At 47.0% G+C, this 15,888-nt stretch overlaps 1 protein-coding gene across 5 annotated transcripts in view; it reads right to left on the bottom strand.

Annotated features, from left to right (window-relative positions):
- Window positions 1-15,665, bottom strand: part of CHD2 (chromodomain helicase DNA binding protein 2) — a 57,800-nt gene extending 42,135 nt beyond the window's left edge. The window contains exons 1-2 of one of the 5 annotated variants that reach the window (XM_064158043.1): window positions 14,825-15,599; window positions 14,356-14,492 (exon numbers count right to left, since the gene is read on the bottom strand). In XM_064158043.1, coding sequence (XP_064014113.1) covers window positions 14,356-14,417 — 62 coding nt within the window. In that variant the 5' untranslated portion in view covers window positions 14,418-14,492; window positions 14,825-15,599. Of the gene's footprint in view, window positions 1-4,556; window positions 5,218-5,634; window positions 6,304-14,355; window positions 14,493-14,824 lie in introns of those variants that run through there. The other 4 variants (XM_064158042.1, XM_064158045.1, XM_064158050.1 and 1 more) reach the window with 4 other exon arrangements.
- Window positions 15,666-15,888: the final 223 nt, after the last annotated feature.

The following is a 15,888-nucleotide window of genomic DNA, read 5'->3' on the forward strand; positions in this document are numbered from 1 at the left end:
AGCCTGCAAACACGCAGCAAACAAACCCGAGCCACGTCCAAGCTACAGCAAGAGGCTTGGCATAGCCAAAATGCAAGCGTGTGGCCTCCAATAGACACCCTGCACTGGCACACTGAAGCAGAAGCAATTCCTTCCCGGGACACACAGAGTGGGAGTGCAGCCTCCAAAATCACTGCCCAGTGTCCTGAACAATCCTGCTTAATTTCTGAAAGAGACCAGCACCAGAGACTGCATGCATAACACTACGTATTGTATTAAATATCATGCTTCTTGCAGAGAGAATAAATTCAGCAACAGAGCAGGAGAAAAGGGCTTACAGAGGCATGTGCTGGGGCAGTTCCTGCTCAAAGGATTACACCAGTGCTGGGCAAACAGCATTCCTCAAGCAGTACATAGTGGGAGGGGGAAAACTTCACACAGGTGCTGGGGTTTTATTTCTTCATGTTAAAAACATACAGAACATTCACTTCAATGCTAGCCCCCCACATAAAACAAGAGGCCACGCTACTTTAGGTGGCTAAAATACTCGAATAGCTTTGCCCCATCATTCCAACACTTGTTTCTTTTTCATTGAAAACCCAGTTAAAGCAAACTGAACACTCATTACAATGCACAACAGAGGAGACAGGAAAGGGGAGCGTCACAAATCCCACTCTGCCACGCACCAAACTGCAGCGTGACAAGAAGGAGATTGCAAATGGTCTTTCCAAGCCAGCTGCTGAGCTGCAGCTGGATGCTTCTGTAACATTGGATGCTTCTGTGATATTTAGTGCTTCTGTGATATTTAATGCTTCTCTAACGTTTAATGCTTCTGTAGTGTTTAATGCTTCTCTAACGTTCAATGCTTCTGTAGTGTTTAATGCTTCTCTAACGTTCAATGCTTCCGTAGTGTTTAATGCTTCTCTAACGTTCAATGCTTCCGTAGTGTTTAATGCTTCTCTAACGTTCAATGCTTCTGTAGTGTTTAATGCTTCTCTAACGTTCAATGCTTCTGTAGTGTTTAATGCTTCTCTAACGTTCAATGCTTCTGTAGTGTTTAATGCTTCTCTAACGTTCAATGCTTCTGTAGTGTTTAATGCTTCTCTAACGTTCAATGCTTCTGTAGTGTTTAATGCTTCTCTAACGTTCAATGCTTCCGTAGTGTTTAATGCTGCCGTGATGCTGAAGGGTGTGCAGCAGCTAACGCCACGAATAAAAGAGACAGGAAAGCTCTGCAGGGAGAACACAGGTTTTAATTTCCTTCTTTTTCGCACAAAATCACCCAAGTAACCAGGTGCGTTGACGGCCCGGCCGAGATTTCACCACTCGAGAAAGAACACAAAGGCAAAAGCCCCACAAGCACAGGCACAGGGGGCAGCAGCCCATCCCTAGCCTCGGCTGCCGTCCACAGGTACAGCCCTGTTCGAACAGGGCTCATGAACGCCACGTCAGGATGTTTTCTGCTCTCCATAAAGCCTCTGAAGGTCCCTGAGGAATCGCAGCGGGCTGGCCGCGGCAGCGCTGCAGCTCCGGAGTTCGCGTCCCGGCTGCCGTCTCGGCGGGAGCGGACAGAGGGCAGCAGGCAGCAGGGCGGGAGCGCTGCAGAAGGGACTGCGGCGCAGAGCGGGGCGCGCCGCCAGCCTGCCGGCCGCCATTTTGCACCCGGCCCTCCGCCACCATCTTGCGCGCAGCCGGCAGCTGCTGCTCGGGGGTGCTGTAAGGCAAGAGCGTAGAGTACGCAGGAGAAAGCGACATGGTGCAGAGTGAGCGCTTCTGAGGCTGAAGGACTAGGAACTAAGCTTCCTCAGCCGTGCTGCTGGTGTCATTGTCCCCGCGTGGTTTTGAAGGGATCTCGGCGTCACATCGCTTCCTCCCAGCCCGGCTGGAAAACCAAGTTGCACAGCTACCCTTCCAGGCCACCCAGGCACTCTTGCCTGTCCCACTTCTGTGCATGACAACCAAAGCAACAGCCCCATACACAGATGCTCTTCTACACCCTGCTGCTGGATGTCCCTCCCTTTGCATGTTCTGCTGCTTCCAGTCCCCTCTTCTCCATCCCCGTGCTCTCTGCTACACCCCACTGCCGATCACGTCTCTTCTTGCTCGCCCTGGGAGTTGGTCGATGAGCTCTTTAGGTCCTTTCCAACCCCTGACATCCTGTGATCCTGTGCCTGCCACCCTGCAGCTCTCGGAGCAGCTTTGCCTTGAGCGGATGCCACACATCTGCTGGCATCAGCTCCCAGCGCCCCCTCAAAGGCATGGCTTTGCCACCGAGCCTACCTGTAGCAGGCAAAGGCCAACGCTCAGCGTTAGAGGTGGGACCTTTGTTAACAAACACTGCCACGCTGCTGGAGGAAGCCGTGCTGCTGCAGCTCTGCCTTCCACAGGCAAGGCTTTGGCAGGACACCACCCCACAGAGCCTCCTGCAGTGAAAGAATGTGATCCGCAGGCACCCAAACCTCTACTGCCCTGATCCCAAATGGCCAACACCAGGCTCTTGTGGAATCGTGCTGGCATCCCATCTTCCACAGGGATGCAAGAAAGAGGAAGACACTTTTTTTCCTTCGATCATATTTATTAGCAGTAGCTGGAATAAATTCATAGAATGGTTTTGGTGGGAAAGGACCTCAAAGATCATCCAGTTCCAACCCCCCCCGCCCCAGCCATAGGCAGGGACACCTCCCACTAGAGGTAGCAGCCCAGGCTAGACTGAGCTCTGGCACCATTTGTTTGAAGGCTGAACAGTAATTACTGATAATTACCGCCCTGCTCCCACTCTGGAGCTCTTTTGTTTCAAAGGGCCCTAAGCTTTACTTCAAGGGCATAAGAACAAAGCCTTTCTGCGTATCAATAGCTTGTGCTTTATCCATAACATTAACTGGATACTGTAATTGTGTTTGGGTTTGTTTGGGGTTGGTTTTGGTTTGGGTTTGTTTGTTTTTTTTTGGGGGTCCAGATGTGACCTGTGTCATCTGAGCAGAGAGCAACTTCTTAATGATGACTGTCAATTATCTACCAGTTTGGGTGAGGAATTGAGTCTTTTTGAAGGCTGCTACAAGTTATATACATATATCATAGAATCATAGAATCAACCAGGTTGGAAGAGACCTCCAAGCTCATCCAGTCCAGCCTAGCACCCAGCCCTATCCAGTCAACCAGACCATGGCACTAAGTGCCTCATCCAGTCTTCTCTTGAAGACCCCCAGGGACGGTGCCTCCACCACCTCCCTGGGCAGCCCATTCCAATGGCAAATCACTCTCTCTGTGAAGAACTTCTTCCTAATATCCAGCCTATACCTACCCTGGCACAACTTGAGACTGTGTCCCCTTGTTCTGTTGCTGGTTACCTGGGAGAAGAGGCCACCCCCCACCTGGCTACAATGCCCCTTCAGGTAGTTGTAGACAGTAATAAGATCACCCCTGAGCCTCCTCTTCTCCAGGCTAAACAGGTCCAGCTCCCTCAACCTCTCCTCATAGGATTTGTGCTCCTGCTCCCAAGACAAAAGGAGATGTTAACTTAGATGGCTAATTCCATAAAACAATCCTATCACCAGGACAATCAGGAAAACCTCTTTGCTTCACCAGACTATAAAGGATTTGCAACATTAGAGATCAAGTCAGGCCTTACACTCTTCATAACTGGAGATTTAAGTCCTCTTTTCAGAAGCTATTTTGGGAGTATGCCCTGCTTTAGTGTGCCTAAGTTAACAGCCAGACGAGACCTACTTTCAATTAGGAGGGTAAACTATAAATAAGAGTCACCAAACATCATGATTCAAACAGTTTACTGTCCTCCAAATCCAAGCAGAGAAACACCCTGAACATCACGAAAGCTACAGCTGGACTGTTGGGAACTCCCTTGAAGTGAGAAACTCCTGTAAAAATGGGAGATGTGCAAAGGCTCAGCCAAGAATGTTCCTCTGGTTTCTAAGAAATACTTCAGGCTATAATTCTGCTTTAATTAAGAGCCTGCCTCTGACTTGAGGGAGAAGAAAACCAAATTAGCCCTTCCTAAGAAGGATGATTTGGTTCCAAGAAATAAGTAGCTGAACAGCAGCGATAAGACCCTTTACAATCAGGCATCAAAGTTTACAAGGCAATTAATTACAGCAAGCCTGAAGCCTCCAGCCTTAGCATTTAATATTGCATTTATGACTTCATTTTATAGGGGATCATCTTTGCTAACAGCAAAAAAAAAGCCCCAAACCCACAACTTTCTAAGCTCTTGAAAATTACAAACAGTAGATATGTTTGCAGAAGGTGGAAGACAACACACGATTCTGGGACCAAGAGTTGAAAAGGGAATTGCTCTAACTGGGACCATTCCATGCAACACTTTAAAATCTGGCTTTGATAGAACTTGAGTTTAATCAAGCAGATAAAGTAGGATTAACGACCCACGACCATCCCACAAGCCAAGTTACTCCTAGGTTTAATAACTCCAACACTAAGTCGTGAATCTAATCAAGTTTCACTTAGCAAGCTGAGCACTTGTGAAAATGCCCCGGGCAGGCTCAAGGACAGAGAGCCTCTCCCCTTTCCAGCCAATCCTCACGCTTCACCTTTCCAGTACTCACCTCACGCTTATGCCAGCTCTGAGCAGCCTGATGAACATCTCCAGAGCCTCTGGAACACGTCAGAAGTCTAGTCCGGAGTTAAACTGCAGGCTTAGCGAGGAAGCCTCTCCAGGAACCAGGAACACTACATCTGGCAGCACAGACGAGTTGTTGAGAGAAGGGGCAAGCAAGTCCCCCATTTTGGGCCAGCAGCAAGTCAAGCTGCTCAGCTGGGACACCTCTGGCTCCTCAACGTCCCTCTCTGGAAAAGCCAAGCCAACTGCCAGCTTGCTCACAACATTCCAAGTGCATAGCAACCTCGGAACCACAGGGCAGCCCACTGGACCTGCTGCAACGGACCCGCGGCACGGCAGCAGGCAGCCATACTGCAGTCTGAAGGGAGCAGGACGTCTTCTCCAGACCACATCTATCTGTTGGGTTTAGGTCTAGCAGGAAAAGAGCCAAGGCTGCCAGTCACGCCCATCCACCAGTGGCACTGGCCATTGCTCTACTCCAAAGCACAGGCCAGCACAGTCAGTGCAGGCAGCCAATTTCCAGCTGTCTTCCTAAAGTCGCCTACCCACACACCGTTGTGCACACAAAGGGGCAGTGGCAAAGCTAACACAGCAGCTCAGCAGGACACCTTGTTGTTCACCAGTATTTCCTTTGAATATTCCATCTATAAACGTGACCGTTTATTGCTCTGTATTACATAACGTTATTAAACATGTGTGAAATGCCTCCTGCGTGTGTTGCACATAAAACCCAGCACCACCGGTTAACCTTGATGCATGCACACAAGGCTCACAGGAGCTGTAAAAGAAGCACCAAATCACATTTCACCTCTAGGCTAAACAAGCCGGGGAGAGAAACAAAACGAGTCATTATGGCTGTACATCATCTGATGAAGAGGGGACAATATTTGATAGAAGAGGATAATAGGTGGACAACAGAGGACTGAGACCTTCATGGGATCTATCTCTGTCTTTCCTTAAGTCACCCTTGCCTTGAGGGGTAAAAAAAGTTAAATGCTATGCTTAGCCAGAGACAGAGAGACATTAGAGGGAGCTCAGAGGATAGCTGAGTGGATGACACTCACTGTGAAACTGCAGCTAAATTCAATTCCTGGCTTTTTGACTCCTCTTTATTTTATTTTGGAAGTCTGTTAGGAGAGTGATTGGTGCTTGCCTGTCTCCCAGGGCAGAGATTTTCTGAGTGAGAAGCACTGAGAAGGGTCTATCGGTGACAGAGCTTGTCCCAACTTCTTTCCTGCAGGCTCAAGGGGAAATGAGGGAAAGGGAGGGGAAAAAAGAATATTCCTGCTACTCTACTGGCCCTACCCACGCATGGTATGGATTTCTAACGTGATCTGCCTCAAAGCAGGAACTTAAACTAGACTGTACCAAACACAGCCAGGCTCTTCAGACTGTTTAGAATGGCATCTCAATCAACTCTGAATAATCACAATATAATTAGGCCGGCTCCGGGCAGGCTTCCAAGTGGCACAACAAACACTCTCAAGGTTACAGGGTTGCCCCTGCCATAACTAACATGTACTTCAGAAAACCTGTTTCCCCCCCGCCTCGTTCTGGGAGTGGCCACTTTTCCTCTCAAACAGGGAAGGGAGGATTCCCGTGGAGAATACACGCTTCTGCCACGTGCGACTGCAAACCCTGCTGCTGGAGGCTGGGTGCCCATTACACTGACACAGCACTAGCACGACAGGACCCTGGTGCTTCTGCAACAGCTGAGGGATCGCACACTCAGCAGGGACCCTGCCTCGATAGCCGTCGTATCTGGCTCGAAAGAGAGGATGAGGAGGAGGCAGAGCGAAATCACAGGCAATGCGGCCACTGCTATTTGCCCCAGCACGGGGTTCTCAAATGCCAGAGGCAGAGCAGCCCCGAGCACAGCGAGCTAAATATATCCCTCACTCCGAGCTCTGCTGCAGCTCCCCGCGAAGCTATCTTGAATGACAAGCATTTTCCAGAAGTGGTTTTTTTTTCCTCCACTACAAAGACTCCACATTCCACTTGCATAAGCAAGTAAAGGGAGCACTTCATTCAGGATTGGGAAAGCTGGCTCCCTGCGCTCTCATCTTCCAGCCAGAGGCTGAAAATGCTTAGCATGTTTAGTGGGAAAAGAAAAACCATAACGGCACAGGAACAAAAGGAGTCAAACCCCGTCTGCTTGATTAAGGAGGCCATTGAGAATGTCCAAAGGCAGCTTCCTTCCCCTCCCCTGCACAGAAAGGGAAGGACAATTGCAGTTGTCAGGGATTTGAAAAGGGATCATCTCCGCTCACTGCTCCACATCCACCACCGCAGCCGGGTGATGAGCCCAGGGGCACACACCTTCCTACAAGGGTTAACTCCCTGTGCCACTTTGCCATGCCAGCCACAGCCTCTAGTCAGCTGTCACAGCAGGGGACAGCTGGGCTAAAGCTCAAAGGTAGCACAAAGGAAGCTGCACACGGGCAGCATCCGACTTCTTGTCAGGAACTTACAGATGTAGGAGAGTGCACGCACATCATTTTGGCTTAAATTAGTACAGAAATGGTGATGGTTGGGGTCTTTTCTCCCTTAACCAACGTTTGCAAACTTCCTTTAAGACCTCAGGGATTAAACAAATGCAGTAATGTGGAAATGCAGGACCCCAAATCATTAACAAGTGCACAAAGGTGCACAGACTCCGTTTTGGTTCCAGATAACCTGCGCATCAGAAAAAGGGAGCTTGACCTGGCCCGAGGGTTTTATTCCAAGTGACTGCTAAAAGCTAGTTTTAACAGATTTAAGGCTCATCGTTAAGCCTCAGTTTTAGAGACAACACATGGCACTCAAAGCTGGTAGCTGGTGACAGCTCCGTAGTTATAGCAGAGCAGAGGTTCCTCCCCCTGCAAGAGATGCAATCGACTCCTAGAATTAATGCATTAGCAATTCTGAGTTACTCGGTCACATCTACCCGCAGTAAAGCCTGCAAGAACAGAAAGTTACAACACGACTCCTTCCCAAGGAGCCAACTGTTCTGCACTCAGTGGATTTTCAACATTGCAACACATTTGTTCATAGCCAGGGTCAAGGTGCCTGAGCAGTGAAGTGTTCAGCACTCCCATCTGTGAAGCACCCAGCGTTTGGCAAGTATGCTTGCAGATTAAACACTTGTGCAAGCCTCACCAGCAGAGCATCAGAAGGGAATCTGAGATCATTGTTTCAAGGTTTTTATTTTTTTTTAACCTAAGAAATCAAGGCCAGGAAAATGAAACCACAGCCCAGACATGAATACAAAGCAAGCCATATGTTGAAAAGGAGAATTCAGCAGCAGTGCTGCACAAGCAGTGATGTAGTAAGAACTAATGCGAATTTGGATAGGCTCCCATCAACGTTTTGCTTCCTGCAGCAGGGACAAGCCAGTCCCTGCTCCAAGAAAAGGAGGCCTCAGTATTGTGACAGGCTTAGAAAAGCCTTATTGCAAGTCGCCAGAGGTGGACTTTTCATTTAAGTCTTTTTCTTGCTTTTGTGTCGAGGATCCTTTACAAGCTCTAAAGGCAGCTTTTACAAGCACATTGTCACCTGTTGAAAGAGCATCCTCAAATGGCATTTCAGCACAGGTCTTTCCTTAGAATCATGTAAGAGCCCATGTCAGTAGAACAGCAGAGGCTGTGCTAGAAGCCTGCTTATATCTAATTACGGTAATTCAGGCCATCCCTTCCTGCAGTGCTGCTCATGGTTGCATTTATTTTTCTCAAAGGAAAGAAAATACAGAACAAAATCTTCCATCCACTATCACTACCCTCCTGGCTAGGGACAATGAGAGATTTAGAAGCAGTTCTCCATCTTCAGATCTTGACAGGCTAGTGTAAGATTGCCATTCTTGCTGAACTGTCTGTGACAGGAAACAAGATATAATGGATGTGCACACACCTCCAGGTTGTGTCAGGAGGAGATGCAATTCCAACACAAGCTGACAACCCCACCCAAAGCAGGTTCACGAGCAGCAAGGCCATAGCATCAGAAGCTCCAGACCCAGCCCTACACTCCTGCTCACAGTCCCAATTACTTTACCATGTAGCTATCACTGCAGCTGCCATCTGCTCCTTAAAAGTAGTGGTGATACGCCTGAGGAAACAGACAGGTCAGTATAAAAATTCCTCAGACAGGCTTAGCAACTCAGTAACCTGCTAATCATATGAACAGCTTTCTGAAAGGAGGGGTGAAGCATGGAAACAAAAGGTGGGAGCTGGTTTCTCGCCATACCAAGTTAGATTAAAATTAAGCATCATTGCCTTCCAGGCCCTGCCTCTGAGGAAGTTAGGAGTGGAAAAGTTCGTTCTCATGCAAATGCAAGCGTGGCTATTGCAGCCCAACTGCAGGCAGCAGCTGCTCCCAAGGCACACACGTGAGAGCTCACATAGAGACCTGCCACCCCCTGCAAGTGCTCGGATGTGACCCTGCGGCACTCTTAACACTTGTTTCTCCTCACGCCGTGAGAGAGTTTGGCTTCAGCGCACATAGGAAATGGGGGAAGGTGCAGATAAGGGCAGCTGTTGTCCTCAAAGTACACCAGGTGAAACATCAATCCAACAGAAAGCGGAACAAGCTCTAATCTACGATCTTAGCCGCATCAACCCCTCCTGGCTGGGGGCACCGATAAATGCGGGCAGCAGCGGGGTGGGAGCATGCCTGCACACACCTGCACACAAGTGCAGCACAGAAACGTTCTGCAGGGCTACAGAATCACCCAGGCGAGCTTTTGTTCCCATTTTTATTCACTGAAATAACCATGCAGAGAAGAGGTGAAACCTTACTAAGTAGCTGAAAATGTTCAACTAAACCAAACAACCCAGAAGAGAGTAAATTGTTGCTAAGTGTAGCTTATTGCTGTCGAAGCCTTTTTGTTTGGTTGGTTTTGGTTGCTTTGTTTTTTTTTTCCCCCAGCACTATATATATCATATCGATTCCTGGCAGCGATTACAGAACAGGAAACGGAGAAGTCGAAAGTTTCAGAATTATGTCTTTATAATTAGATGAGACATTTCCTTGGAGAGGGTAACGCGAAACAGAAGCAACAAAGCGAAGCAAGAACCACCTCCTTTGTGCTGCGCACAGATTACATCACGAGTCAGATGAATTCCTTACACATTTTGTGTCCTGCACTGATCAAGCATTTTCCCTAAAAAAAAACAGGAGGGGGTTCATAAAGTGTTAAAAGCTAAAAAAAGGAAAAAATAATCCTGGCTAAAGAATCCACAGCAATACAAATTAAACCGAAAGACTCAGTCCATATGGTATGGTCATAACAGCTAAGAAAAATAACCTGTTCAGCCTGAAGGAGAAATTGAAGTCCACATAGAGAGGCTTTTTAATGAAGGTGTTTAATATTTCTACTCAGCTAAAAGAAAAATCAGCTGTAAAGTGTATATTGAAAGCAAGATGGGTTTCAGTGATTTATGGATGCTGGAAACTATAACGCTGTTAAGAAAAAAAAGGCCAGATGTTCCAGGAATATTATAGTGTTCTGCAATTGCAATTCCTTTTGAAGGAACAAGAGAGAAAGAGAAAAGAAAAAAAAGGGGGGAGGGGAAAGGAAGGAAAAAGAAAAAGAGGAGGAAGGAAAAAGAAAAAGAGGAGGAAGGAAAAAGAAAAAGAGGAGGAAGGAAAAAGAAAAAGAGGAGGAAGGAAAAAGAAAAAGAGGAGGAAGGAAAAAGAAAAAGAGGAGGAAGGAAAAAGAAAAAGAGGAGGAAGGAAAAAGAAAAAGAGGAGGAAGGAAAAAGAAAAAGAGGAGGAAGGAAAAAGAAAAAGAGGAGGAAGGAAAAAGAAAAAGAGGAGGAAGGAAAAAGAAAAAGAGGAGGAAGGAAAAAGAAAAAGAGGAGGAAGGAAAAAGAAAAAGAGGAGGAAGGAAAAAGAAAAAGAGGAGGAAGGAAAAAGAAAAAGAGGAGGAAGGAAAAAGAAAAAGAAGAGGAAGGAAAAAGAAAAAAGGAGGGAGAAGGAAAAAAGAAAATTAAAAAAAAGGAAAAAGGGAGGTGAGGGAAAATAAAAGGGGGGGAAATAGGAAAAAAAGGGGGGGAAATAAACGAAAATCAGGAAGAAAAAATTGGAGAGGGGAGAAGAAAGGAAGGGGGGAAGTAAAAAAAATCAAGAGCTGCCCCCAAAACAACCCCGGTCCTTTTCAAGTCGCTTTCTCCCCAGAACAGCCTGCCCTACTGAAAATAAAGACAAGGCAGGCGACTTTGCCCCCCGGATGAGGGAGCGAGGGCAGGCGGCGGCCGCCCGGCCCCGTTCCGCAGCCGAGCCGCGGGCTGGCGAGCGTGGGAGAGGCCGCGCGGCTGCGCAGCCATCAGGCGCCGCCATGGCTCTGCCCCCGCCTCAGCCGCCGCCCGCCCCGCCGCCTGTTACCAGGCGAGCGCAGCCAATCGGCGTCCCCAGGCGGCACAAGGTGGCCTCTGAACTCGCAGCAGCAACTTCCTGCTGCTTCCCGAGCGCACACAGTGCAATGCAGTATGTCTGTCAGCTATGCGGCACAAAGGAACAGCCATTTTGTGACTCAACTGGACCCGCACCAAAATGCCAGGCGCTGCAGCCCTTCCTTCCCCTCGTGCGGGGAACCGGGGCTTTCTCAGCGCTACCGAAACCAGAGAGGGCTGCTCGCCGCTTTTACGCGCAGCCAGGAACGACAATTCTTGTTTCACGCCTGAGTTTCTCTCCTCGTCACCCCTGCCAGATCCTCTCTCGCATCTAGCTCCATCTCCATAAAATGGCTGCCAGTGAAAGCAGAGCGTTCTGCTGTGCGAGGGCTGCAGCACACGCTGCAGAGCAGCCCGGCTCTGGAAGGTGGCTGCACCCAGAAATGCCACCATTTCACACCTCACACTCTCGGAACAGCAACAGCCCGAGCTGTGACTCACTGCAACCTTTCCCCCACCCCAAATAATAGTAGTTTATTGCTTGAGAAGCCAGCAGCTGGATGGAGATACACAAGGGTTTGTTCAGCCCTGCAGCTTTCGCAGCAGAAACTATTCCCACACTTAGCCGTTTAGGAGCTGGGAGAGCAACTGCAACAGATGCAGGCTAGGGGCAAGGAAGGGGGAAACAATGTATCCAGGGCACGGTACTTGCCATCCCCTAAGAACTCGCTTCAAGACTTGAGGGGAGGGTCCCCAGCCTGAAGCTGACTTGAGGGTTGCAACACAAATGTATGCTCACAGCACCTGCCTTTCACCCACAGAGCATGGAAGACGCCAGCAAGCACACCTGGCTTTTGTTCAATTCCCAGATACACAGGTGGTGGTTATCAATAACTGCAGCACAGAAACTTTTATCCTAGGTGCAGAAAGTTGCATGAAGCGAGCCAGCTTCAAGCTTGGAAGGAATTCACAAAGGCCAGAGGTGTGGCTGTCCATCTAGCAAGGCACCAGGTACACAGGTCACAAACCGAAAGGAATTAACACTTATCTCCCTCCTCAGGAATCATCACCCACTTGGGGACAACTCCCAGGTATTTTTGTTTATTCAGCACAGGCCTTTGCATTTCCTTAGGACTGGAAAGGTTAAAGAGTCAATTCCAAACATACTTCTGCTCAGGACACTAAGGTAGCGCATAACCATTTTTTTTTCTTCTGCACTAACACCTTCCTGAAGTCCTGCTTTTCTGCTTGGCCAGCCAGGGTGAATGACTCTGGTCATATCCACCCTTGCCACCCATCTCCATCCACCATCCAGGCCTCCCAGCAGGGTTTGTGTCACAGGGCTTCAGGTATTTCCATGGATGCTGAGCTGTGCTCACAAGTGGGTAGAGAGAGGGCCAGCAGCACGTGAAGTGCAGCCACCAGTGCATTTCTGTGCTACAAAGCAAAGTGGTGGCTTTACTTCCTAGAAATCATTTCCCCTACAACTTGAAGTCAACCTCAGGAAGTAAAGCCCATTTTACGACATTCAGCTGACTCACAGCTCTGAAATCAGCTCGACAGGGCTCAGGCACAAATATCTTGTGCTCAATTGTTCCCACACTCTAGGTGAGTGGATGTTACCCACAGCAATTTTATTTTGGGAAAGAACTGTGGAGGGGGAGAAGGGCAACCTCACACACAACAGGTGTTGATGTAAACGGATCATTTGTGATAAAGAACCTTACACTGAAAACACCAAAAACCACAGCAGACACTATGCAAACATAATGCTTCTAAACCCCAAAAAAACTCGAAGGTCTTCTGCTTGATGTCTCCAATTTAATCTCTTACTTTGCACATTTCTAACAACGATGAAATAATTTAATTTCCTAGGGAAAAAAAAATCCCATTATTGCTCTTGCTGATAATCTACACTTAAAGAAGAAAAAAAACAAGCATAAGGACTTAAACTGAATCATAACTTGGTTGGTTGTTTTTCAGAATTGACTTTTCAAGCATCATTTTGTGTGCAATAATGTCAGCATGGCACAATCTGAAGTGTTTTTAAACTGCATTATTAAAATCACCCTACATAGGTGCTATATATAATGCTTCACCAGTTCCCTGAGGCTAATCGAGTTAATAATCACTTCAAATTAAAACTTACCCATACCCATTTTAGGATTTTACAATTTCACTGCAAATTTAATACATCCAGAAGAGCATTCAAGTTTATGCTGCCAAGAGGTTACAGTAATAAATATTAACCCCACAGTATTTGAAGTTTGTGTGTCTAAGGAAGGTTAAACACCAGCCATCAAGAACAGCACTGAAACACCTTGCAAACATCACATAGAGCACATGTGATACAACAGACAGTTCACAATTCCTTTTTATTCACGTTGGTTAAAAATTACTGAAGACAACACCAGATAAAAAAAAAAAAAAACAAACAGAGCAGGCCACCGTTGGATTAAAATTAACAAAATGTCAAACTCGAGTGGAAGCAAAAATGCAGATAGTTCAATTTCCAATCTCCAAAAAAGCTGACCCTTTAAATACAAAATGAGCAGTTCAGTCGTTATAAATCAGCATTCCTAGCAGACAAGCATTCCCCACTCTTTCACACTTTTCCTACGGCAAGGCTGAGTGTATAAAAATCTGCAAAGAATTTTGTTACTTGACAAAAGTAAATAAAAATACTCGGAGCGAAAAAGACATTCAACAAACCAGCACAGCATTTGGGAGCCTCTCGGTAACAGCCCCAGTGTGTATTTTATGCTACCAAATGCCATCACCAGCAGGAGAAAGTCTGGTTAAATTGTAGCAAAATGTTCCAAAATACCTAAACAGTATCAAAGTTCCACGAGCTCGAATAAAATTTGAAGCAAGGGGTATGAGACAAACAGGCACTTGTCAGTTTCTATTTTAAAATAAGCTTTTTTTCATTCATCTAACTTTTTCTTGTGCCTATTTACTATAAATTACTACTACACCAGGCTTCTGTATGGCCCTCAGTTAAAGTTTAGACTTCTGAGATTCTTCAAAGAAAAAAATTTGCCTTGTATGTAAAATGGTGCAATGCAGCAATGGCTAAACCCACAAGGTCATTTTTCACAGCACAAAAAACCTAAAATCCGAAATTCAAAAGCTGGAAAAACATCTTACAGAGGAAAGGGCTGCCCTGAATAAAGGTACAGTACCTTTTGACTAGGACATGGGCCCTTAAGTCACAACACAACTTTCAGAAATTGCTACCAAAAAAAAAAAAATTAGGGTGTGGCATGCTAACAATCTCAAGGTCATTCCTTAAAAAGGAAGCAAAATCAGTAAAATGTTTTGTATTAAGCACTGACAGTAACCCAAAGCTGTCAAAGTAAACAGGGTACACACAGGTTTTACCCAAAAAAAAAAAAAAAGTAAGTTGATAGATCATACCTCGATGCATTGCTGTGGACTGAACCCTCCTCTCCTTGGCTTTTGTCCTTATTTCTCATCATCTTTTTATTCTTAAATATTAAGAGGGGGGGATCAAGGGTGTCTGTTTGCTTTGAAGTCCTGTGCCCAGGTATTTACTGTCAAAAGTTGAAAGAAAGGTAAGGTCCCAGTTCGTTTCACTGCCTTTCATGATCAGGAACAAAGTCCTGACGCTGCAATGATATTGTTACAACAATACACGACACGGAGCAACACGGCAAAAAGGGCATTTCAAACAAATAAGCCTTTTTTAGAACAAAAATCCCAGAATAAACACGGCAGAGGAGCATCCTGCAAACTTTCCCAAAGTAAGGCTGGATGCGAATAATCTCTGTATCTTATTGCGTCATCTCAATACAGCTCAAATCGGGCGAAAATCAAAGTAGTCAAAACGGCAGAAATATAAAAATCATCATTATTAATTGCTCACCTACCTGATCCGTGCACCGCCGCCAGGACCAAGTCGATATTAGTTTCGGGGAGTGGAAAAACATTAGATCCAAAATATTTAGAGTTATAACGATAAAATATAAATTTCGGAGAATGGAAAAAAAAAATATATATTCTAATCCCAAAAAATATGTTGCCGATGAAGCAAAAGAAGCGATAATCAGTACAAAAACGTCCGGGGGAAAAAGCTCATTAGGAGAGCGCACAAAAATGGAGGTACGCCATGGCTTCTAAGCTGGAAAAACAACGACCTGGGCTCTCTCCACGGCTTCTTCTTTCCAGCAAGGCACGAAAAGAGAGCCCTCAAAAGCTGCTTTTCTGCCCGAAAAAGGTCCGCTCGGCCCCCGATTAGTGCCTAGGAGAGGCAAGGGGCTGTGGGGGCCCCCTGAGGCTGCCCGAAAGTTAGGGAAAGTTGCGTAAAGTGTTGGGGAAGGCACGGAGCTGAGCGCGCTCTCTCTAAGGCACAGCCGCCATCTAGAGCTCCTTCCCAGCTCTGAGCTCTGCCTTTGATTGACACTCTCTACATTTACCCCACAACTCAGGTGATGTACCATAGACCCACCCCTTCATTTCTACCAAAAAAAGAGATAGCCTCCACCTAAAGGGTGCCTGCTACCCCCACAGCCCTGGCTCCTTCCAGCTACCCCAGCTGAAGGGGCACCTTAACCCCATGTGGCTCAGGCACCCTTTTGAAACCAGAAAGAAATGGAATTTGTGCCTTTTGTTTTAAAGATTGCTAAATATTTCAATGCCTGGGCTAAAATTACTTCCTCCCTGGACAGGAAGTGGTGCTGCTACAAGCCATTTTGAAAGAATGGCAGTGGAGCTGACAGCCATGCAGCCACCAACAACCCACCTTGGGGTCCACCACACCCAAAGGGGTAGCTTTTTTTCAATCCAGGGGCAGTATCCCCAGACAACGGCTCCACCATTTGTCACCCAACGCTTGCACCCAAAGCTTGGGGCAAGAGCTCCAGACGCTCCTAGGAAAGCCCCAAGCTGATGGTCTCCCACTCCAGCTCGACAGCGCCTCCCTAGTGGTCT

The sequence above is a fragment of the Pogoniulus pusillus genome, chromosome 17 (assembly GCF_015220805.1).
Source record: "Pogoniulus pusillus isolate bPogPus1 chromosome 17, bPogPus1.pri, whole genome shotgun sequence".
In the NCBI taxonomy this organism is placed as follows: domain Eukaryota; kingdom Metazoa; phylum Chordata; class Aves; order Piciformes; family Lybiidae; genus Pogoniulus; species Pogoniulus pusillus.